Below are 25730 nucleotides of genomic sequence, written 5' to 3'. Positions count from 1 at the left end.
CCTCCCCATGTCTTTGTATCTTTATGTAGTAGAAAACTATATTCATAATTCAGCATTTGTTAACATGTTTTTTGAATAATTAGAGAAAGTTTAGTTTTTCTCCGATTTGTTTTCCCCCTTAACTGTTTTCAAACATGACCATATATGGGCGATTCCAGAGACGCCGACTGTATCTATCCTTCGTAAAAATTAACGGATGTGACGGGCTAATCATACGGTCTCCAGTGTAAACAACGTTGTAAACAAACTTTTCCACTAAAGAAGGTAAAGCCACGGCAGGTTACATTTACTCAGCACAGCACGGAGAGAGAGTTGGAAACACCGACCCTGTGGCCCTATGTACAACGAGATCAAAGATACTGTACAGACGAGAGTAACTAATGCTCTATTCATCGTATGTTTCACCATTAGTCATATTCCCTCATTTGGTGGTTGATGTTGATTTACTTCCATAATTCACTGACCTGCATTGTGTGCTTTTATCTGTTTTGACTCTGTGACACTTGTTGCATGTCAATTTTGTTAACTAGATGGCATAAAGCATTGGCTACAACATCAATTCAAAGAGTGCCTCAGTAAATCAACCTCTTTTCCCAAATGGCGCCGTCTGCAGGTCACCCAAACGACCGGCTTTCTTTTACAGGTGCTTTCGCTGTTGCCAAGATGTGTTTCTAATTAATTTTCTTGCTCTGGCCGAGTCCATCTCGCTCTCGCTGGAGGTGTAGTCGTTCAGTAAAAATATAGTTTTTTTTTCTCTTTCATTTATCACTGAAGGTTCAAACGGTGAGTCACTTTAAGACACTCAAAGCCACAGACTGCAGTTCATTTATACATGCAGGCTCCAAAAGCTTAAAGATTGCACCCTTAGATTTAACTATGTACATTCAAGACGTCAGTATATGTAATAGCCCGCGCTATACGGGCAAAGCTGTGAGCACCACTTTGTCATCTGAAGTCATAAACCTGTGATAAAGTATATTTCAAGAAGTCGTATTTCTGGTGCAAGTCTGTTCATCTTTTCTTTTTTCTTTTTTTACAATGGGACGCAATAGTAATCGCTTTGGAATCAACAAAACAGTCCATGTGATATTATAATTCCTGCTGTAAGACTTGTTCTGAAATGCATCTGAATTAGGCTTTCAATCCCAGATCCTTGACTGTATTTTGAGCCACTGCATAAATAGTGAAATGGCAGAACACGCCTCCTCTAGCTGCAGGGGATCAGCGGCTACTAATGTGTGTTTGTGTTGCCAGTTCCAAACTCAGATGGACAAACTGCATTAAAGTGAACTACCTGCTTTTGGGCACTTCAGGAGTGATATTTTAGATCCTATAAGCTAAACTTTATGATCCAAGGCTGTGTTGGTCTCAGAGTTTGGTTGGAGCCCCTCTGCTGGCAGCAAGGGGGAACTAAACATGCTAAAAACAGTGTGTGAGGTTTCATTTTCACTCTGTTGTGTGCAAACAAAACATGGTGCCCATTACTCCATTAGCATTCATTTACTAATGGGTTTTAAAAGAGACATCATGCAAAATCGCCTCTTTTTTTTTAAAAAGCTTTAAACCATGTTCTAACATTGTTCCCTCACACCTGGAGTAGTATTTCACAACATTCACGCAGTTTTGAGTAATCCTCGGGTTAATCCTGTTTCATTTAGCTGTTTCTTCTTCTACGGTGTCGGCACTTAGTTCTGTACTTCACATTTTTAAAGCCCATAATCCAACATTATATCAGTTCTCGGAAGTTCTGCTCAAAGAGATTCATTGTGTGGTTTGCTGAAGCTGTAAACCACACCATAAATCCAAAAAAAAGGTTAATTTGAAATTATTCCAACAGCTGCCAGTAGGAGAAGCCCCAGTCAAAGTCTTCACCAGCTTTACTGCATGTATTTCATTGTTATTACTTCATTCTTACAGCGTTCTTACATAACATACCAATGCTGAGGCACCTGTAATAATGTACTTAAGTCTATTTGAAGCCCCATATGCAGGATGTGTCCACTATGAAAAGGTGGAAAACACTTGGATTCTTTCTATGACTCAACAGGATCAAGCAGCATGAAGTGCAACACTACTCCAGGTAAGCTTTTTATGAGAGAACAATGTTTCAACAGGGGTAAGAGCTCAAAAAGGTCGATCTGTCTTGCATGTCAACTCAAGACAATCCAGTTGGTTTGATTAATTGGACTCTACATGTAGAGCATTTTCCCCTGAACAGGAGGATGAGTTCAGCTCTGGTCGCTCTATGTTTACCGTCGAAAGGTCTGTGCTTCAAATACAATGACTCTTCACACAATGTAATGCAAAGGTTCAGGCGCGTTTGTCAAGTTGACCCCACAAAGCAGCTTATGGCCTGGCTGTTTGCTCCAGCCACTTAAAGCTGTCCATTTCCCCTCTATTTATAAAGGTTAAGCCATCAAATCCAGCCAGTCACATTCCCTCTGATTGCTTGACCAATATTGGCTGAGATCTTTAGGGTTGAGCTCCATGTTTGCCTTTCCACATCGATGACAATAACTGTTTACTTGTGGTTGTCCGGGCAAAATGTCAATCGGCAATCAGTGCGGGCGTATTTCTGTTTAAAACCTCTCTCAAGGCCTCAATCGACTCCTAGGCGTTATCGAAGTCGTCCCTACCGTAAATACAAGTGTCTGGGAACATGATTTTCTGATCGGCGAGCAGTTCGTCGGTCACCGTGATCTCCTCCAGTTCCGTCGTGTAGGGATCCGTGCTCTCCACCATCGACGTGTCCTTGACGGCGCTGTAGGTGAGGGCGACGCTGTAGGCGGCCGGTTTGTCCGAGCCCTTCTGCCCGCAGCCGCAGATCTTCCGGAAAGCGGCGCGAAACTTCTGCGACATGGCGTTGTAGATGACCGGGTTGATGGCGCTGTTGAGGTAGATGCAGATGCGGCAGAAGAGCAGGAACCAGTTGTCCAGATAGGCCTGGTCCAGGAAGGAGTTGACCACCACCAGGGTGCGGTAGGGCATCCAGAGCAACGCGAATAAGATGACCACCACCGCCAGCATCTTGGTCACCTACAGAAGGGGGGTCAGAGAAGATTGTGGTTACATTTTTCCCACTTCCAAACCCAACCAAAAATGAAGCGTGTTGTGATGATTCATGAGCACGTTTCACAGCTTTCAGTGGGCAAAAAGGTCTGATAATGTTTCTATATAAACCTGCACCTTGCTATTTGCTTTTGGTGCTGATTCCGGGTTTACGAGCGCTCATAATATGCTACAGATGCGCCTCTTTCATCCCATAAAATGTAGCACAAACACTGAATACAGCAAAGGAGCCAAATTAAAAGGGACACTCTACTAATTTTTTTCAGCATTCAGGTTTTGGGCCAAATTGGTCTCTGACCCTAAAAGCTTTGACCTGGAAACAAAAAATACTTCATCATCACAATAACATGTTTAAATATTGCACTTATTCAATGTTTAACCATAGATTTATATAAGAAAACGTCATTTCAAGAGCCTTTTCCTCAAAATGCATTTTTCTCTCATTGTGGCGACACTCTCTCCACGTCAGTATAGTCCTAAAGTGTTACACATTTTATATATTATATTATATTTTGAAGATTTTTTCAGAGGGATTTTGTAATATCTAGTTCCTAGCCTGATTTATTGTCAAAAAATGAAGTGAAATTAAAATTTTACAGAGTTTTCCACTAAAAAACAAGATATCCGAAATCCCCTCTGAAAAAGTCTTGGCAACTCATTTATCATTAAAATTAAACCATAAATTTGAATGTAGCTCAATCCGTTATTCAGATTTGGTCGCCGAAAAGATGGTACATTTTGGGCATCTTCAGATATAAAACACCTTGTTTTTATATGAAAATATAATATAATATTTTTTTCCTCACATTTATGCCAGTAATTTACAGAAAAAGTTTGAAATTGATGTCTGTAAATTAAAAAAAATGCAATATTCACCTGCAGTGTCTCGCCTTAATGGGGTAATTTGATTCTCAAATGTGTATAAAGTTCATATATGAATGAGGCCATATTGAGTGGATGGATAGTCTCCTCCTCCTACATCTGTAACCTTTTAAAGTTTTTATAGTTTATTGTTTATCTAAGTGATATGTTTTATGTTTCATGTTCCATCGTTGTTCACCAACAACGGCAACAAAAACAATAATCTGATTCTGATTCTAGACGAGCTGTTTTCAAGTTTGTAGAGCACAAACTTCATTTTTGTGTCTAAAGCAAGAGTAGCCTGATCCATTAATGGCTTATTGTGCTTTGCAAGCCTGTATCGACTAATTTCTTGTAGAACCACTGTTTTATGAAATTGTTTGTATCCATTGATTTGATTTTACTGCTTTTTATTGTATCTCTGGTGTCTTTATTGTATTTTCTGAGTGTCGCTTGAGTTGTTTTGGACATAATGCTGTACAAACACACTTGCCAAGTCCTTACTCATTCACTCTACACTCCGTTGTAGTGAGCTACTATTGTTTTGCTACCCTGGGGCGGACTTTGTGCATAACTTCAAATCATAACAACGCCACCCAAAAAGTGACTTCCTGTTTCGATCCAGCTCGCCAAAATAAAAGCACACAGCTCGTCTCATTGATTAGTTCAGCAGGTACTTGTAACATTACGAGAATATAATTAAATACACACATTTAATTGTTTTGTTAATAGTTAGGGAGAAAGAAAGTTGAACTGATGAACTGCTGAACTAAAGAATAAGATGGTGCTTTTATTTTGGCGTGCTGGACCGAAACAGGAAGTCACTTCTTGGGCGGCGTTGTTATTATTTGAAGTGATGCGCAGAGTCTATTGTGCCCACTCCTTCACTCATATTAGTTTACATAGGGCCGGAGACGTCAAGAGAAAATCAGTTACTACATGAACACAAAGCTGTTTTTAGGCTGCGCAGAGAAACAGTGCAGCGTTGACTTGTTGGTGCAAATGAACATTGGACATTTTACACAAATAAATCCACTTAACTTAATGAATGGACTTCGTGTTCTACCGGAAGTGTCAATACAATGGAAGTGCAAAAAGAGGCAAAAGTGGGCGGGGCAGAATAAGGTGAATAGGTGCCACAGGGTGAACCATGGTGTTGCAAATAGTGAAGTGAAAGCCATGGTCCACCTCTATTCTAACATCATGGTAGTGACTCGATCGGTTACACCTGTGTTTCCCAACCAGGGGTATGGGGACCTCTGGGGGTACACTTACACTCAGCAGGGAGGTAGATACTTTGCAGATAAGTTATTCATTTCAGAGTTTGGGTTACGCAACATGAAAAAGACTGTAAACCACTGATTTACACAGTATTTCACATTTGAACCCTGCCCGAATGGGGTTGTTTTTTCCTCTCTTCAGTGATACTGCTTTGCCGTCATGCACACCCCCAAAGACACAACTCTCTTCTTTGGGATCGGCACGAAGTCTACCATCTCGTTACCCTCTCTGACCCAATTACTTTTTAATGTTAATTCCTCGTGTGTAATATATTGAGGTTTTGACCCCTATTCCAGACGCTGAATGAATTGCTGGTAATAAGCGAGCTAATAAAAAAAGCATAAGACCACCTTGATCTGTTAATGCCAGAGTTTTTTTTTTTCACAAACTGCACCCTTTCAACTCCCGATATCAACATTTAATGATGGGTTTTAATGGCGTGCAAAGAGCTATCAGTCCAGCCAGGCACAGCGTTCAGACGAGGCTTATCTGAGAGAACAATGATGTCTCTTGTCCGGGAACCATCTGAAGTATCTTGTGGCGACCAAAAAATGAAATAAATAAATAAAGAATGAGATGAGGCTGCTCTTGGAAACAGCTGCAACCGAACAACAGAGGGTGGAAGTTACATAAATCAAAGGCGGCCATATTGTCACTGTCAAATCTGGTCTCTGTGGAGATAAGTTTTGTTTCCAATGGTTACGACGAGATGAGTCTATAGGAAGATTTCCACTATAGGCCTGCATAAATATGCTCTTCATTGTGTGATGGCTGTTCATATACACAATCAAGTGTTCACTTTCTGTGAGTCATATCATCTATCTTGTGATCTTATGTGGAGCAGTAATTAGCTCTAAATCCGGCATATTTACAGCAGTATTGTCTGTTCATTAACATGCATTCAAATTCAAATCAATGAATACATGAAACGAATAATCGATACTTTTCCACCACTGCAAAACATTTAGCTTTAGCCAAACTTATGGGCTGAGTTCCTTTGATAATGCCTCTATGGCTTTGATTGTACTTCATTTAAGTGTGAATGAAAGACAGTTTTTGTAGCTGTTACGCATCTTCTACGATCCGTCTTAAAGAGGCATTTACATCATTTTCATTCTAAACAAAACCCTTAAGTTCCGAACTGTGTCAAAAAACAAATGATAGACTTCAATCTTTCATAACTTAGCTGAAGTCCGAGCATGTGTAAAGCAACAAGTTGATGCAAATGGAAAAATCTACTCCTCAAACTGTAAACCACCTACTTTTAGCCTTTGTTTGTTTTCTCATCAAACCGAGCCGTTCCTATTGAATGAAACTACAGCAGCAAAGGGTCACAATGCTACCCTTTGTGCCCAGAGAAGCGCTTTACCGCAGTGGTCCGTTTGGCACAGACCGCAGTGCGCCGCGCAGCTCTGGCCCGGTGCCACCCACCTGTCTGCGGGAGGTTGCGGTGGAGCTGGAGTGGCGCGAGTTCTTGCAGCTCGTGTTGTTTTTGGCCGCGTGGTTGTTGTTGCTGCTGCTGCTGCTGTGGTCGTTCTTCTTTTTCTTCTTCTTCTTGTCTTTGGGGTCCGACGGCAGGGGGTTCAGGAACAGGATCCTGGCGATGAGGCCGTACAGCACCGCGGAGAGCATCAAAGGCAGCACGAAGAAGACGCCGAAGTCGAAGAAGTAAATCGGCAAATAAAACTTCCTGTGCACTCGGTAGCCGCACATTTTAATGATGGTGTTGTCGTAGACCAGCTCCTGCACGTCTGACAGGTAGAACCACATTACGCAGTAGAGGGACGTGAAAACCCACACGGACACAATAATCTTTTTAGCCCGGGAGAGCGTGCACAAAAACTGGGCTTTGATCGGGTGACAGATGGCGATGTATCTCTCTATCGTGAACGCGGTGATGGAGCACGAGGACGCGTTGATGCCAAGGTACTGGAAGTAAGTGATGCACAGGCAGCCGTAGTGTCCGAAGACCCACGAGGTGAAGATGCTGTCGGCGATGGTGGGCAGACCGGCCGCTATGAGCACCATGAGATCGGCCACGGCCAAACTGACCAGGTAACAGTTCGTGGGGGTCCGCATGTGCTTCGTGGTCAACACAACCAGGATCACCATCACGTTCCCGACCATCCCCAGAGCGCAGATGAGGAAGAGGAGAAAAGTGCTGACCACTTTGTACTGAATGCTGTAGTCGGTCCATTTGCCCAAAGTCTGGTTCACTTCTGTGGATGAGTTTTCCATCTTTACGCGCGCGCGGGGGGACTTCTCTACGATCTCAAATCTAGCTTAACAATCACACTGTCCCCATTGAAGAAAAGTGTCCGTGTCCCGGTGATGCGCCTGTTGCTTTGGCCGTGGTGATGCGCGTAAAGAGCGGAGCGCGGTCAGAGTGGCCGATGGACAGATGGCGCGTCGGTTTTGAGCCCCGCTTTTGGCACAGAGCGCTCATTACGCATGCGGACGGATAAAGCCCATCCTGACATTTCCGACCCACAGACCCCCCGTCAGTCCACTCATAAGACCCGTCAATCACCAAATATGAACTGCTACCACGAAGCTTCCTTCTCAGCCGGTGTTTTTATAACTATGTCTCGAGAGGCGTTCTTCTTTTGTGGCTTGATCCCTGCACAAAGGGTTTACGATTATACCGTGCCCTTGGAGACGCTGGTGATGCGTATAGCAGCCCGTGACGCATTTGAATGTAGTTTATTTCCTGTTTTTTGTATGACTAAATCTAAATCCGACAATGGTAATAAGTTGGACTTTCTTCCACATCGAAATGATCATATGACACACACACACTGAAAAAATGTTTAAACCAACAAACATCTTTACGAAACCTCTTTGTCAAGTATCTTAAAAAATATCATATCTTTAGAATCAATCATTTATAGCGATATTTTCCTGCCTTAATATATCAAACTTTAATAAACAAAAGTATAAAGTTGTTGCATCTTCTAATTTAGGGCAGAGTTTGTTTGTTTTTTAAACCAAGTTAATATATAAAAAGTTTGTTTTAAAGGGACTACATGGAGCTTAAACATGTTAAAATCATGTATTTTCCTCCCCCTATGTTCCAGCCATGTCCTAATGTGTAGAATGAGCCCAGATCTGTTCACCACAACTGCCTCTAAAATCCTGCACTGTCACTTAAAAAGTTTCCAATTGCCTCATGTGCGAGCTTAATATAGAAGGTGCAGTTACACGCATGACCTGAGGTGGCAGCAGTGAGTATAAAATGGCCAACTTGCATCTAGCCCCTTTAAGTATTTGTTTTACACTAAAAAAAATGCACTAGTGGGTTTTTAAACATTTTTCGGCTTTCCATTACATTCATTAAAATAAAATTGATTATGCCACAGCTATCGTGACAGGACAGTACATAATAGTAAATAGGCCACATCATGTAAGTGCTACATTAAGCCCTCATAGAGAAACAGAACTGTCATCCTTTGAACTTTGATCTGAGAGACTTTTTGAGCCCACACCTCGAGTAAAATCAATAATTCCTCTTTAATCCTTTGTCATACATAATAGAGCGCAGTGTCTGTACATCTCCGTGCATTGAGACCTTCACAAAAGTCCTTAATGACAAATGAATGGAGCTGTCATACAAGGCCCAGTGGATATCGAGCTGGGAACATCACGGGCACATCATTAACACCATTGACGTGAACACAGAGGCACAGACGCAGCTGCCGCCTTTCAGTATGAGGGTTTCATGAGCTAAACCTGTGCTAATTTACAGCAAAGCTAGAGAATATACTGTACAATCATCAATGGGCAGTTATCTGTTTACTGTCAAGGCGGATGTATCAAAGACGCTGATGTGAAGTTGTGGCAGATCGAGTGAAAACGTGAAATAAAGAGAATCAAAATGTTCTCGGCTCTTGATGATTTGACTTCAAAAGAAAGTGATGAAAGCTACTGCTGGAAGGATAATTGTCTGCAATGAATTAAACTAAAAAGGAAACATTTCTGAAGCAACAGCATCGTAATGTTGGACCTCAGAGTGAGTGATTGTAGCGACTGGGCCAGAATCCCAAACCTTTCCAACAGAGTGGCAAGAAAGCAGACTAAATCAACCCATTAAACATATAATAACTTCTAAATTACATGAAAAGAGAAGAATGCAAATAAAATACTTTCATTACTTAAAAAAAAAGAAAAGAAGAGCCATCTAAGCAGATAACTGTCTATTTTATGGGTAAATTGTCCACACCTGTAATAATAGCGTCAAACATGGGTGATAATAAGGTGGGTCAGCTCTAAAGATAAACCTAATTTCTAATTTTACGAACTGTTAAAGATGGAGGGCCTAACTCATTTCTAACTTTCCTGACTATGCTGCGGCTTGAGGGTGACATTTCATAGAGAATATAGCCAGTGTGTGATCTCATCTGCAGCAGGTAACAAGAAGTGTTTCAGGAGTGATCATTTATCTTGTTCTAGCCTTGCACCCAGAGGAATATGAGAGAAAACATTTCATGCAGTTTATTTTCACTGGGTGCCAATAATTGTGGCATTGTAACATTATTTCCAAAAATAAAAATCTATTTCTCAATTCTTTGTGGTTATATTTCTTGTTTTGAGTTGTTGAGTTGAAAGAGTGAAGACATTTTTCTAATTGACTTTGGTAGACGGGCTCCTTCTCTGAAGCCACTCATCTTCAAAGGCTCTGCCGGGAGAGAACAGAGGGCTCTTGGGTCTATACATCTCCCAGGACCTCAGCTGCACAACAAAAAATGGATTTCAAGAATGGGTTTAGATTTCTTCTGCACAAATGTAGCCTGGAATTCATTGCCTCATCGCCGGCAGCTCTTCACCAATCAACCAATCATCCAATCATAGCCCCATCTCGAGCCGCACCTTTGCGACAGCAAGTCTCCGCAGCTGCACATTCCTGCTTCAGCCATTCATCGCCCAGGATCCCCTTCTTAAGCATCCTCGTCCATCGCTCGGCCGTTTCCCAGCTGTGCTGTGACTCCTCCGCCCCCCCACCACCAGTGTCTAAACTCTGGGAGGAAGACTTTGTCAAGCAATCATCATTACCATATATTTCATATTGTTAATTCAATCTTCTGCCAGGGTCTGAGCCCCAATCATGACTCATGCCCCACAAAACTGCCCTTTCTTTCTTCCTTAATCAACCCCCCCCCCCCCCCCCCCCCCCCCGGATCAAAAACACTTTGGTTGTTTGAGATCATTTCAGACTGGTTTTAGGGTAATCTCGCTTGAAATAAGAAAGTACAACTGAATCGAGTCAAAAACACCTCAGAACAAGAAGTCTAGGTCAATAGCCTGACTAAATCTTAACTTAATTTGAAATATTATGCTCACTTTGAGTCATTTGAACTGGAGTGTGGGCTCGGATCTCCACTGTGTTGGTGCCGTTTGTTCCAGGCCTGTAGGGCACTGGTGTGAAGTGTTCTCAGCAGTGCCATCTCTCTGTGGTACAGCAGCACCGCGCTGGTTGATAGAGATGCACTTCAGCTAATCATCAAGGCAGCCGAGAGGGTCACTATCTCAAGCCTCTCTATGGCAACCCTCTGTGGACTCTACTAACTGCAGCTCGCGGGGGCCAGTCCAAGTGGTGGCACAGGATTAATTAAAGAGGGAAATACGTTATGGCTCACTAAAAATGATAGATAATGAACCATTCAATTATTCAGCAGGCGACACTTTATGCTGCACCTACTGCGCCTTTAGATATGTCATTTATTATACTGTTTAATGTCTTGTTATTTTTTACTCCAGATAAACACACAAGAATTCCAATGTGCTTGTTTTGTACTTGTGCAAATGGCAATAAAATCTGTTTAAATAAAATCTGAATAAAATCTGTTTTGTATATCTACCAGAGGAGCCAATATTTCTTGAGGGCACTGTTGTGGTAAAAGAAAAAGAAAAGAAATTTGTCATACCTACGATGATGCACTCAGGTTTTGTCAGCGTACATGAGACCAACACATTCTTTTTGCATATTCTTACATAATGTCGGGTATGAAGCCAGTCCCCAGTCCAGTTTGAAAAGCGTGAGAAAACCAGTTTGTTTCAGTGTGGAGGTGGGAAGGCTCCTCCACACCAACTGTGCACATCGCGAGGCTCTCACTGCGAGCCAAAGCCACACTATTTCAGTCTTTGTGTTTTCTGCGTCCGTCCGTCCGTCCGTCAGGCGTCAGTAACAGGTGGACAGGGATCCTTACGCAACAATGATCAGTGTGAGCCATTCTGAGTGCACATCACCCAAAACTACAAACATGACTTCATGTTGACGCTCTTAAAAACAAATGAGCCCTTTTGCTTCTTGCATACCCTTCCTATAGTTTACTCTAGAAATCTATTATTTTATCTACAGTAACAACGGTATTATTTCATCGCTTTGGAGCCAAGGCACATTAAAGGCCCTAAACCTTTTTGCCCCATAAGACTATGTTGTAAAAGTTGTGATTTGTGGGGAAAATAACACTGAAGGACGACCAAGAGGGATTGTATTCTAGATTTTATTGTTTTCTATTCTATGTGAAGCACTTTGGGCACCTTTCAATGTGCTATAGAAATAAAGCTGACCTTGATCTTGACCTAGAATCATGAATAAACACACAATCATAAAGTTCAACTCATGTACTTTTTGTCCAAAAACTGTGATAAATCATCTGGACTTTCTGCCATAAAAACATGGCGGGTTTGTGAATCCAGTTACTACCAAATATGGTACAACATTTGTCATCTTTCTTTTTGGAGATAGAGTCAGATGCCCTCCATCTTCTTCTGGCATTTCCTTTGGAAATATGAGAATTTTTACATCATTTCATGTTTTGTTTCTCATAACTTATGTCTCTCCTGAGTCGGAAATAAGACTTTTACGCTCAAGCAGATCAACCAGATCATGTAGAGAAAATATACATATTTTTATTAGCGTTTATTATAATATTTTATTGTCGCAAGTGTGTGCTATTTTACCATTATATGTTCGTATTTTGATTAATTTTATTTTAGCCATTTGTTTTTTTTCTTTGTTTTTTAAGAATTATATAGGCTAATGTTCCCCTTAAACTGTCATAATGGGGGTCGCGGCTCCAAAAGGTTGAGAAACACTGCTCTAGTAAGTAAGAAAGTGCTTTATTTGTCATTGTACAATCGCACAACGAAATAGTGTTCAGGTGTTAGTCCTGAGCCGCTGCGACTGAGCCGTGCTGTCACTGAGGGTCAACCTGACCAGCATGTTTCTGGAGGTCGGGGAAACCGTAGCACCAGGAGGAAACCTGACTAGCTGCCTTCAGTCTCCTCTGATCCTCTGAAACGGACCTGGGTTTGTCCCTATTTCAGAGCGTAGTGTCCTGCACTGGTCAGTCCCACCTCCTCCTTCCTCTTCCTCCTGCGCAGCTTAGCAGTTAATCTGTTTAATTCTCCAGTGAACGTCCATTAGCCAGAACAACAGAAGGCATGTGTGGCTTAGCTGTGAGTCTTGCCCGGATACCTCCTTGTTTGTGCCTTCCTTGTTACCTGTAGCTCCTCTTGTGACGCCTCCACTGAGCTGCAGGTGTGGGGGCTCTTGGTGCCTCTTCAGTGTTTCAGAAGAAGAAATTTGAACTTTGAACTTTTTTACTCTTACTTTAGTAATTCATTTTGACTTTTGACTTCTTTTTGAGTAAAATGATTTCAAAGTAAAGTTACTCTTACTTGAGTAAATATTTCAGCCAATCTGCCCACCTCTGGTCAAACATGATACAAAAAGGGAAGTCATTCTCAGCTGCAGAACCTTTTAAAACCGATCAAAGCACTTTATTGCCATCTACTGGACAAACCCTGCCATTACGCCTCCTGCAGCAACGCCAATATCATCTATTTCAAATCTCCTTTTAATGAGTTTGTCTTCCTAATAGTGATGGTTATTTCCCTGTAGGCTCTGTGATGGGCTGAATAACACACGGGGGTTGTCATAACATGGCGCTGCGGCTGAGACCGGAACAGCGGCGTCCAATTAAAAAGTGAATTTGTGTAAAAACGCCCCAGAGACACTGTCAGTAATTAGAGCAGTTTCGTTTTGAAGAGCTTATTCAGTTCATGGCGTGTTTTTACCACTTTTCTATTCCTGTTTAGTGCAAAACTGAGGAAGCACGAGCCGCTGCAGTAGCTATATTAACCCAAACCAGAATATTAAATTAACATTTCACCAAGTATATAATGTCTTGAAATGCGGGAGTTTTAATGGCTCGCTTGTGAGGCTAAAGATTTACTGTGGCCACAACATGGAGCGGCTGTGAATCCCATTTGTAATAGTGTAGGGGAGACCGGGGCTGATTCTTTCACTTTTTATTGTAGAGTCCACCGCTCATCAACACAACATCCCAGAAGAACCACGTACATTAAATAAAGGCGTCGACTCTTGGCTTGAAGTCGCACCTTTTCCTTTTTCAGTCGTTATGAAATACAGTCTATGTGAAATAGTTATTAACCAACGAAGACAGGAAAAGGTTGTCACAATGAGGGGGGCTGCTTGTACCCCGTTGTTATTGATGGCGTTTTTGTTGTTTTTGTTGTTGGTGTTTTAGAGGAACAGGCCACCGTTTTTTTTCATACTGAGATATGTTCTTACCAGAGCTTAGACGAGTTGATGCGTGCCTGTCTGCAGGGGCGGACTGGCCATATGTTCATTCTGGAAGAGCACAGAAGGGCCACTGGCTCTGGGGCCACCGGTCCCGCCTCAACCAAGCTTTACCCAAATCTAAAAGCTAAAAAGAAAAGCATCAAAATAGCGAGAAAATGAGGATGAAAACAAAACAAAAACGTGAGAAAAACACGGACAAAAAAAACACACCAAAAAATGATGGAAAAAAATAATTAAAAAAACAACAAAAATATGACAAAAATGTGGCGACGTGACAAAAAGTTTCCGTCACTTTTGTAGGTCTTAGCTTTCAAATGAGGCGTTACATTGTTGATCTCCAGTCGAGAAGCTTTTAGATTTGGGTAAAGCCCAGTATAAAAAAAACATGAATCTAAAAGGAATTCCGTGGAGTATGGTGTACCACAAGGTTCAATTTTGGCACCAATATTATTTATTATTTATATGAATGATTTTACTTCTGTTTCTACGACCACCTTTCCCGTTCTTTTTGCTGATGACACCAATCAAAAAAATAATAATAAAAAGCCGAACTGGGGAAAATGCACTCGTTATTGTGTAAAACGTCCGCGCAGTAACTCCTAAAGGTTATTGACGGAAGTGAGCGGGGGAAGTCTTTAGGAGTTACTACGCGGACGCTGTGCTCCTCGTATCATTACGCCTCACAATATAGTCCCCCTTTTTATTTGCTTATACAATCGACATGTTACATTTCTGTGTAAATATACTTCGCATGAAAACACTTCACGTAACTTTATTTAAATAGGGAACACGTGGAAGAGCTTGGTAGCTTCTATCGTGAGCTTTTTCGGAGCTATGTGACATGTGGGAGAGGCTGCGTATGTGCTCCGTTTGCGTGACAGAGCGCACGGACAAAGACCAGACGGGGATATATTAACTCGTCTAAAGTGAGGTAAGAAAATATCTTAGTATGTAAAAACGGTGGCCTATTCCTTTAATGTGAAAACTTGTAAGAGGGAAAAAAAAAGGTCAATAAAACCAGGAAGTGTAGAATACAGGCAATAGGTTTTTTAAGTATTTCTTGAAGTAAATTGGATTCAAAGTCCTCAAAATGAGCTCAAAATGCAATGAACAAGTATTACATTTTACTGTAAAGAAGTTTGCCAGGTATTTCACTGTGGTCATGGCTTCAGCGTCATCCTGGCCATAGATTTGGGGATTTTAACTTCAGGGGACAATTTAGCGCCCCATTACCAACAACGAGACGCTGGTGTATCAAAAACACCTCCAAGCCGACTTCACTAAACCATAAACATGAGGAAATATACGGCGTTCGCAAATCACAAGGGCACTATCTTGGTGACATTTTGCACAATGTTCTCCTATATCACGGTATATGTTGCGTGTGGACCATAAAACAAATCAATTGCTTTGAGCTATGTTGCCATTTCCCGGTGGTTTCTGAAACTGAGCGCAGCGATAGGAGAGTAAATCAATGTTTAGTGCGCACATGGCAGGAATCGTCGGCTTTTCTGTTTGTTTTCAGGTAATTTAGGCCGCTCTGGGCTGTACACGAGAGACGCTGTCAGATACATTATTTTAGTCTCTTTATTGTGAATAGACTGGAGTTTTATACTGACAAATGCCCAGGTTCACACGGCATTGAGAAAGTATCCCATACAGGAGGTTATTGAAGTATCCTGCATTGATTTTCTTTCAACAATATTTTGTAAATGGGAAACTGAGGATGAAATTTTGTCTTATGTCTATTTTCAGACTCAAAGAAGATGAGTAGTATAGTGTTCTGTTTGGAAGCTTTTCTTCAAAATCGAACAGAGTTGGACCAAGACTCAAGTCACAGAAAAATGGCAGAAAATACAGAAAAGCTAATAATTGTAAAGAAAAAGGTGCACATGATGAGCTACATCACGTAAGAGTACTGTAAAAAGTAAAAAGTACTGTGTGGATAAACTGCTCTGAGAGGTACAATGGCTTCTAAAGGTAGCACACATTCATGTACTTGAGTAAATGTAATCGAGTACTACCCGCCTCTGGAATCAAATATTTTCTGAATTCTTATTTTGGATACAGACCGGACTGGGCGGTATCACCAGGAAATGCAAATGTTACTACATAGATTACGGGGGAGGCGTATATAAGCTTTCCAGCCTTTTTTTTTTAGCTTCTATAACTGAATAATGTGAATGCTGTAAAAAGAAAGTAAACTGCTCAAAAAAATAAAACTCAACAAAAGTATTACATTTTACTGTATTCTGGTTCATCTGTTTTAATGAATGCCTATGGTCAGAATCTACAATGTAAAAGGTCTTGAAATCAGAGTCAAACAAATACATGAAAAAGCTTTTTGGCAACACTTTATATTAAAGGGACTATACAGAGTTTAAAAATGTTAAAATTAAGTATTTTCCTCCCCTTACATGTTCCAGTCATGTCCTAATGTGTAGAATGAGCCCAGACCTGTTCACCACAACTGCCTCTAAAATCCTGCACTGTCACTGAAATAGTTGTTACTTCGGGACCGAAGTGCCGTCATGCACAAGCTTAAAGGATCTATATCATGCTATTTTAGCCATTCCAAAGTTAAGTATAGGCATGTATATGATGTATTGTACCTCTACCACTATGGAGCACTCATTTTTGTGATAAATATAAGTGTTTTCTGGAGGTATTTTTCAAACCCGGAAGACAAAACGCTTCGATTCAGTTAACTCCGCCCCCTCTCTCCGCACATACAACTTTACCATAATATAAATAAACAACAATAAGTGAAGTTACTTCACGATGCAGTTATACGGAGGTGACATCTGCAACACAGCTTGATAAATGGCAAACACACATGCTAATATGCTAACACACAAGCTAGCACGCGTTTGGACTGACTCACTACTCTGGTCCATCACTGTTTACATTATGGGACTTGCGTTGGTTATAAAAGTTAATCCACTTTGGTTCTGGCGAAGGTTCCCCAAACATCCATCAGTGACAGTCACAGAAAAACAATATTTTGGTGATAGTCGCTGAATCCAAGAGAAAAAAACAACTTCGATTGGCCTCTTCTTGAAAAAGGTTGAATAAACTCCCGTCCTCGTAGCCAAACGCGCTTCTTTTTCTCCGTGACATTATCGTTAGGTAAGAATAAAGAACAGATGTCCAGAATAGGTAATATCGAGCTCCATCTTCACAGCTGCAGCGCAAACATGACTGATCTGTTCAGACGCTCAGGCGATGTGTTTGTTTTGGCCACAGCTGACCTGGAAGCACCTCGGGCACATCCTTTTTTTTTTTTTTTTTTTTTCCTCTTTTATCTCTCTTACGACAGAAATAATGAAAAAGCTGTTTTACAAATTAAAAAAATCAGGCTGTAAGACATTGCATTACAGACGTCGAGCACTTCCGTTCCGCTGTTACGACACAACTGAACAGGTCAGTCGTTCACCAGGAGAGGGAGGAGCTGCTGCTCAGAGAGCAGGATTCAGGAGGATTGCTGAGAGCTGCGTGAATGAAGCCGCAAACCACTCTGGGGGTGTTTTTGATAAGGAAATAGCATAACATCATGGCTAAAAGCTCTAAAAAGTCGATTTTGCATGATATAGGACCTTTAATATAGAAGGTGCAGTTACACGTATGACCTGAGGTGGCAGTAGTGAGTACAAAATGGCCAACTTGCATCTAGCCCCTTTAAGGTGCGCTTGTTAAGTATTTAAGTATTTATTTAGGTACTAATAAGCATTAATAATATGCTTGTAAAGTATTAACACACTGCTTATTTTACTGTTTTCTGTTAACATATAGTAGGTCATTAATAATATGCTTATTCATAGCCAACCCATCACCTAACCCTAAAATGATTCCTAATGCTTATTACCAGTGTTTCCAAACTTTTGATATTTATTTAGTTTATTGAAGTTATCAAGCCCATTCATTACTTTGCTTCAACAAAGTTCTGACTCTTCGTAAGCCTATATTGTTGAAAGTAAAAATTTCAAGCAAAAAGTCACACAAAAAAAACAACCCAAGAATTACATTTTTATTCTCAGTTAATTTACCTGTGCTGTTTCATCACAGCGTAGTGAGGCGAAATTGTCGACTGGACTGGGTTTAATAGAGTTGAGGACGTTTTGCTTCGACCGGCTCTGTTGAACGGCTCTTTAAAGTGAACGGTTTGAACCAGATCTCAAGAGCCGGCTCGTTTTTTCAGCTTCCCTCCCAAATTAACTCAAGAATCAGCTCAACAATGGAGCAGGCGACAAACTCTTCTTTATGGCAGATAAAACACACACAGGATTAGTCATTAGAACTATTACTTGAATTAAAAACCTTTTGTATTTGCCTTCGTTTTACAGCTGGGGAAGGCGCTGGTGTGATCTGGCTCATTGCCCTGCTTTTATGGCCCCCTCGCTCCTCACTAACGTCAGCCTCTTATATTACTTTGCAGAAGGGAAAATTTGGCCTGGATTCTAAACTGAAGTGCTTCACTCAGCGAAATAAGTCTGAAACTGTGCAGTCCCCGAAATCTCTGTGGCGCTATAAGCTAGTAATGACTCTGATTATGCTCTGGTTTGGAAATGACTCGCCGCGGTGGAACTGCAGAGTCGGTGCTGGAGCTCAGTCGGGTGATGGCTCATTAATGTAAAGCTTTAAAAATCCCCAGATCATTTTAACTTTGACAATAAACAAAACACACTCAATAGAAACAGGAAAACACGGATCATTTATATGAGTAGTTTGTCTGTGGAGTCTATAAAATGATTGGATTCTGCTTCAGCTGCATAGTATTCGATAGACTATAATTTAAAGCCATATTGCGTAGTATTTCACCTTAACATACAAGTATTTATTGAGTTATAAAAGATATCTTCACTGTGAGAGGAAATGACTTCGAAAACGAGTCACCAATGCGAGTCCGAGACTTGAGGACGACTTTCCCCGTCTCCACTGATCTCGTAAAGACAGAGAGAAGTGTTTATCTTTCTAAACTGGGCTTAAGAGCTGCACACACAACTAATAATGCTGCGCCTCGAGTCTGCACATCTTCATCATTCTCCTGCCTCCACCCTCATACTATCTCTTTATCGCTCTCTTTTTATATAAATCTGCATTGTTTTCAACCAGTACATCGCTTTCGTAAAACAGCTCACACAGATTCCTAATTGCAGAACCAGATCTGGCCTCGGGTTTACATCCAAAATGCTTGAATCCTTCTTAGTTTTTGCACCAAACCTCCAAACTCATTCGACACAGCAGGAAAAACTCTGGGGGTCGTTTAGTGTTTGCTCATGTGCAAAACAAGTAGGACGAGTAAAAGTGGATCAGCAGCAGAAACATTTTTCACATTTCTGTTTTTAACTCACATTGCCTTCTCTCCTTTAAATATCAGAAAAGTGGCCCTGATTAGATTAGATTAGAGGCAAATGGTAAATTTGGTGCAACATGTCCACAAAATGCTATAATATATTTTCCAGCTTGCACACCTGTCTATATGGATGATCTCCTCTGAGTCCAGCGCTCAGTGACTCTCTGTGAGCATTAGAGTTCACACTTAACATCTCTGAAGGATGGAGAAAAAAACATTTCAACCTCTAAAAATTCATACCTTACTTTAGGCCCATATTGGAACAGGCATTTCTTTTTTCATTCATTTATTCATTTGAGCAGAAAAGTATTTCATTTTACAGAAAGAAAAACACAAAAACAAGCCTTTGTGCTCAAAAGGAGTAGGAAGAAGTTCAAAGAATTTATAGTAAACCTACCCCTTATCTCTCATTCGGGTAATATAATAATAATAATAATGCATCGGTTTTATATAGTGCTTTTCTGGACACTCAAAGACGCTTTACATTGTATTATTCATTCACTCCATACCCGGTGGTGATAAGCAACTATTCTAGCCACAGCTGCCCTGGGGTAGACTGACGGAAGCGAGGCTACCAGTCTGCGCCATCGGCCCCTCCAACCCCCACCACCCACTCACTCACTCACTCACTACATTCGCTAGACTTCCTGGTGTTACTAAACGGTCTCCCATCCAAGTACCGACCATTCCCTTCCCTGCTTAGCTTCCAAGGTCTGACGGGATTGGGCATCACAAAGGCGATATGACCACAATGTAATCAAGGGTTATCATCACATAAACTTTCCGCTATACTCATACAAGAAACCGATGCATGAGTCTGTGCTTACATATTGATATGAATCATTTATGATCGTACAAAATGTCAAAGGATTTTATCATTTACAGCATAAATTTTAGATTCGGGATATTTGGGAGCCGAGCCAGAATGGATTGAATACGTAATACTGTAAACACACATGCATGTTTGCACTGAATATTGTTATTGCTACTTTTGATTAATGTGTAAAAACAAACAAGAATCAATCCACTGCCACAGCTGCTGGGAGCTCATGGATTTGGGACTTTTGCAGTAATGTTTACTATACTGAAAGTGACAAAGTCAATGTCAAATTCATTTACATAGCACATTTAAACCAGCTACATCTGCCCAAAGTGCTGTACAACAAGCATTATCAAGTGCAATTATTGAGTACAATCAGTAACACAATATTCAACATGAAATTATAATAATATGAAAGACCTGCTCTGCTTGTGTTGAAGGCCAGTGCAAAAACATGGGGTTTCAACAAGCACTGAAAAACATGAATAGACCGGGCCCTTTAAACATGTAAGAGAAGGCCGTTCCAGAGCCTCAGCGCCGCCGTGGCAAAGCCCGGTCTGCTCTGGTTTTCAGACATGATTTCAGCCCCTCCAGAGTCATTTCACTGGATCATAGGTTTGACCTGGATCACGGATCGATCGAGGCTCTGAAAGATCGGGTGAAGCCAAACCATTCAGACATTTGAAAACCATCAAAAGTATTGGCCCAAGTATGTTTGCGTGGTGTTGTCTGAAAGTGCATGTGTCTGAGAGAGGGAGCTGTGTGAGAAAGTGTCTGAAAGTGAAGCAGTTAGAAATGTGTTAAATAATCGGACAACTGAGTGAAGCGTTGAGATAAATATTTGAATCAAAGATATTCCATATTAGTAATGATGGTGAAATGGAATAGTTTTTGATATTTGTTTCAAAGGAGAATGTAAACTGGTATCTTGCAGTGAAATAAATAATGCTGTAAATGTGGCTTCAGTTTGAACACCACTTTCTAAATAATACAGATATATAAATATAAATCAAGAGGTAGTATGTGTTCCAGAAAGGGTTGCACAGCCACCTCCACCAGGCGGATTTTTCCAATTATGCACACCCAAATCTCCAAGCTAATTGACTGGAGAGCTTGGAGCCTGCATGCCAGTGTGACACCTCATTTGAAAGCTAAGATCTTCTAGTTTCTAAAAAATCTGATAGTGAAACACAACTTATATTACACTTGTTCATATTTGCCAAAAAAATAGGGTTTTTTTTGTCTCGAAACGTCGATGCTACTTTACAAAAAGATTCCTAAGACATACTTCATAGTTTTCATTTGAAACGCTGTGTAGTTACTAATTGTATTGACAACACAAACTGTGTACATTTTTATAGCTATGGGAATAATATTTTGGATTCTGGGGCCCTTTTATGCAAAAAAGGACAATTTGGCACATGTGATCCATTTCTGTGCAAAATGGCACCTTTGTTTTCTTTGAATGGCTGTAACTCCATAACCATGGCACTGGAGGGCCTGGGATGGTTTTATTCTGAATGCTTGAAGCATGGGAAGACAAATACATCCCACATCATATATATACAGTATATATACAGTATATATATACAACTGAAGAGAAAGAGATGTTGATGAAGTGATGTGCAATGGCTTATATTTATTTGATGTATGTATTTAGTCCTGAAAACGAACATGGATTTTTTTGATTATTTTTGCAACACATTTTTTTTTATATAGGAATAAAAGGAAACAGATTTGATTTTTCTATTCAAAATATTATAACAAATGGAAAGAGAACAAGCACTTCTGGGTTGTACGAGAATTAGACACACTCCACAACCAGCCTTGAAGGGAACAAAAAAGCTCTTATTAAGACGGTTTTCAGTCTGTTTTTAACACTTTAGAATATTCACATTTTGGGTAAGACATAGGCATAAAATGATCTCAATAGCAGTTTTGTGAAGATGAAGGTGATAATGATATATAACACATCGCGAGTAAGTGTAAATACCAGAAATCCCTCCTGATCAGGGGGGATAAGAAGGCAGTTAAGAACTTGCTCAGATCTTGTAGCCAGTGAGCGAATTGGCGCTTCTGTCACTCTGCTCCAATGGCTCCAAACAGTGGGCTGCATCTTCTCACCACCGACCCTGGAGCGAAAGAAAAATGTTCCCTTGTGAAGCTGTAAGAGTGACTAGTGTCTTGTGAGAAGCACTAAAACAAACAGCGGAGTGTCAGCCCCTCTGCAGGATCTGAAGCGATGTGTCATTTCCTCCAGAGAAAAAATGGGTCCAGTGCGTTTTATTCACCGCTGGCATTTTGCGCTGACACGTTGCTAACACTAGAAAACCGCAGAGGGGGAAGACACTCAAGAACAATGATGCATTCTCCTAAAATCCAACCCCGTCTCACTGTGAGGCAGCAGTGCTTACCACCAGGAGAAGAGTCATTTGTAAATTGTTATAATTCATATAGAGGATTGCATCTCTTGGTGATTTCTCTCCCTGTAGGTTTATGAAAGTTTCGCAGTGAGGGAAAACTTTTTTTTCTCTTCAGTTCCCCTCGGCACCAGCTGACACTGCCTGTTGCCGTGGAAACATGGCAGAAGTTTCGAGTTAACTTTTTGGTTTAGTAGCATATAATACACTTTGGTGGGTTAAAAATATGTAGCCTTTCTCCCACACAGCTCTGCATTTGTCATAAGCCACAAAACAGGAGGTGTAAGTACGATCGTCAGGCTTTAACTTGCAATGTTTGCATTTTTGAGAGTTTTGTAACGTCCCGCACTTATGAACAGACAACGTGTAACTTCACGGTGCTTTGTTGATTAACCGGCTTTTGAAAGTGCAGGCTGCTGCTCCGGCCACGGGTCACGCTCAACACTCAGAACACAGATAGAACATGGAGAACCGACGATCCCACTTTCACTCAATGTCTGACGTGAGCCGAACAAAATGTGTTTTGCCTTCTATTATTATCCTACCACTTCTAACTTGTTTCTCATTGAGCACCTTAGATCAGGGGTAGGAAACCGAACTACAGGCCTATTTTCTGTCAGGTCACAAGACAGGCTTGCTCCTCCATGCTGACCCAAAAAGGAGTAACTTAGTAGGTTTATATTTCTCTAAACAAAAAGAGGGGCCAGAGGATACACGCTGGAGGGCCAGATTTGGCTCTCAGGCCTGACGTTGCCTACCCCTGTCTTGTCCCATCATCATGGAGATCGTCAATTGGAGATGTTTCTCTTCTATCTTCAGAAGCTTCTTCTTCTTGTGGCCACAAATCCTTTGCTCTGCCCGATCCCGTCAGACCTGGGAAGCTAAGCAGGGAAGGGCCTGGTCGGTTCTGGGATGGGAGACCGTTTGGGAAACACCAGGAAGCCTAGCGAATGTAGTGTGTGAGTGAGTGGTTGGTGGTGGTCGGTGACTGGACGAGTCAGTCTACCCCAGGGCAGCTGTGGCTACAATACTAGCTTACCACCACCAAGTATGGAGTGAATGAATAGTGCAATGCAAAGCGTCTTTGAGTGTCCAGAAAAGCGCTGTATAAAACCATTGCATTATTATTATTATTTTTGCCCTTTTAGTCAAAATGAAAGACTGGCTTCGACTCAACCAGCCCAGTATAGTCGACGATATTTTTAAAAAAATGTTCTCTGATGAATAATCCCTGAACAACCGAGAGCCTCATACAGTTTATATATAGGCTAATGAAACAACACCAACTATGATTGTGCCTCACTGATTGTGGCTGGATGTTTGAGTGTTTAGTCAAATCAGAATTTGGGCTTTGTTTACATTTTAAACACCTGTGCACTGTTGAGTGTCACTGCACCTGTAACCCGGTGGGAATCCTGTCACAAACTTTGGCTTTGAAGAAGGGATTTGCCTTTTCTTTTTTTTCTTTTTTAAAGCCCAGGTCATCAAATTCTGATTATGTGGCTGTAGGATTTACCTTGTTTAATTATCTGTTTACTACTTAACGTTCCACCTTAACTGAGCACATTTCCTCCAGTTATTATACAGGTATCAGGCATTACCCAAATCTAAAAGCTTCTTAAAAAGGACATCAAAAGAGCGACAAAAATAAACAAAGATGAAAATGCAGCAAAAAAAAATCATAAACACCAAAAAACACACACACACAAAAGCCAAACTGTAGAAAGTGGGGGTGAAGAGGTTAAATGTAAAAATGTAAATATTTCATTCCTTAAAGGGAGGGGTGGTGGGTATCATGTAAAATAGACTGTTTTGTTCTGTGTACCATGTTACAATGTTCTTTTCTCATCAAAAACAGACCCGGAGCTGGTTTGGTGGCACTCGCACATCTTTGAGTAATCTTTGAATCTTCTCTGTTTCTGCGTTCGCACCAGGAGCCGTTTCCCTCACTCCTCGAGCTCGTGCTAAGCTTAAACCTTTCATCTCACAGAAAAAAGACTTCACGCCGGCAACACTGACTTTATTAGTTTTTCAACAGCTGCTTGGCGACAACGAACAAGAGGAGATGGCACTTAAGGTGAGATTGCTTAGAAATCAGGAAGTGAAGCTGGTTATTGTGTAAGATAGTGATAAGGCAGTGCATAATGAGTATTACCCATTCTTTAATAAACCTGCACTCAGGCTTTTGTAGGTGTTTTATTGGTGTCACACAAATAATTAAAAGGGGTCTGAAAATATTCTGAAGCCACTGTTTACCAAAGTGCGCATTACATTCAGTTTTTCTGCCCGCCTCAGCACATCGCCTCCCTGCTCTGCTGCCCCCTGCACCTCCAAGTCCCACACATGCCCCAAGTAAGACGCGCTCGGACGGAAGATTAATGAGGCCGAGTCCTGTGCTCCACCTGCAGCTGTGGCTCTCTGACCGCAGCGTTACAGCCATGTTCAAGCCTGGACCGGTGCCATCAGAGCCCCACACCCACGGCTCGGGTTTACACACATGACCCACAGTCCCATCGCAGCGTAGACGCCTCAGTGCATGTGAATGTAAAGCCTGAGGAGCAGAGAGAGGGATCTGACGCAGGGTGGGCGTGGGCTGATGCCGGACTCTACATTAAACGGTTTATCTAGTTTATTCAAGTGAAGGAAGTGTGTGCCACATTGTATCATAGACTTATTTTTCAACGGAAGGCGAGACACTGCAGGTGAATAGGGAAAAAATGTATATTTACAGATATTAATTTGAAACTGTTGCTGTAGATCACTGGCATAAATGTGAGGAAAAAATACATTGCAAGTTTTCTGTCATTTTATCTTTTCATATAAGAACCAAGTGTCTTATGCCCAAAAATGCCCCAAATTTCCCATCTTTTCGGCGACGAAATCAAATTTATGGTTTCATTTTATTGATGAATGAGTTGCCAAGACTTTTTCACAGGGGATTTTGGATTTCTTGTTTAGTTCTAAAATAAGCTGTTTTTTAGTGAAAAAATTTGTAAAAAATGTAATTTTTGCCTTATTTTTTGACATTCAAAACTCAATACATGGGGCTAGGGATTAAATAATAAAAAATCCCTCTGAAAAAATCTTCCAAATATTGTTCAGTCCAAGGCTGGAAAATGTGAAGTCTTTAGGTCCGACTGACGTGAACATAGTGTTGCCACAATGACAGAAAAATGTGTTTTGACACTGAATCAGCGCAATATTTAAACATGTTATTGTGAAGATTAGTCATATTTTCTGTTTCCGGGTGAAAGCTTGTACGTTCAGAGACCTATTTGGCCCAAAACCTGGAAAAAATTGAGTTTTGCCTGTAGTGTC

General features: G+C 41.1%; 1 protein-coding gene across 1 annotated transcript; it reads right to left on the bottom strand.

The window, feature by feature from the left end:
• Window positions 1–2233: 2233 nt before the first annotated feature.
• On the bottom strand, window positions 2234–7902 carry trhrb (thyrotropin-releasing hormone receptor b). The gene is made up of 2 exons (XM_079571001.1): window positions 6643–7902; window positions 2234–3036 (listed from the first exon to the last, which is right to left on the bottom strand). Exons 1-2 carry the CDS (start codon window positions 7447–7449, stop codon window positions 2611–2613), a joined length of 1233 nt encoding a protein of 410 aa, XP_079427127.1. The 5' UTR covers window positions 7450–7902; the 3' UTR covers window positions 2234–2610.
• Window positions 7903–25730: the final 17828 nt, after the last annotated feature.

The sequence above is a fragment of the Gobius niger genome (genome assembly GCF_951799975.1).
Source record: "Gobius niger genome assembly, chromosome: 14".
In the NCBI taxonomy this organism is placed as follows: Eukaryota; Metazoa; Chordata; class Actinopteri; order Gobiiformes; family Gobiidae; genus Gobius; species Gobius niger.
This window is presented reverse-complemented; position numbering and strand designations above follow the sequence as displayed.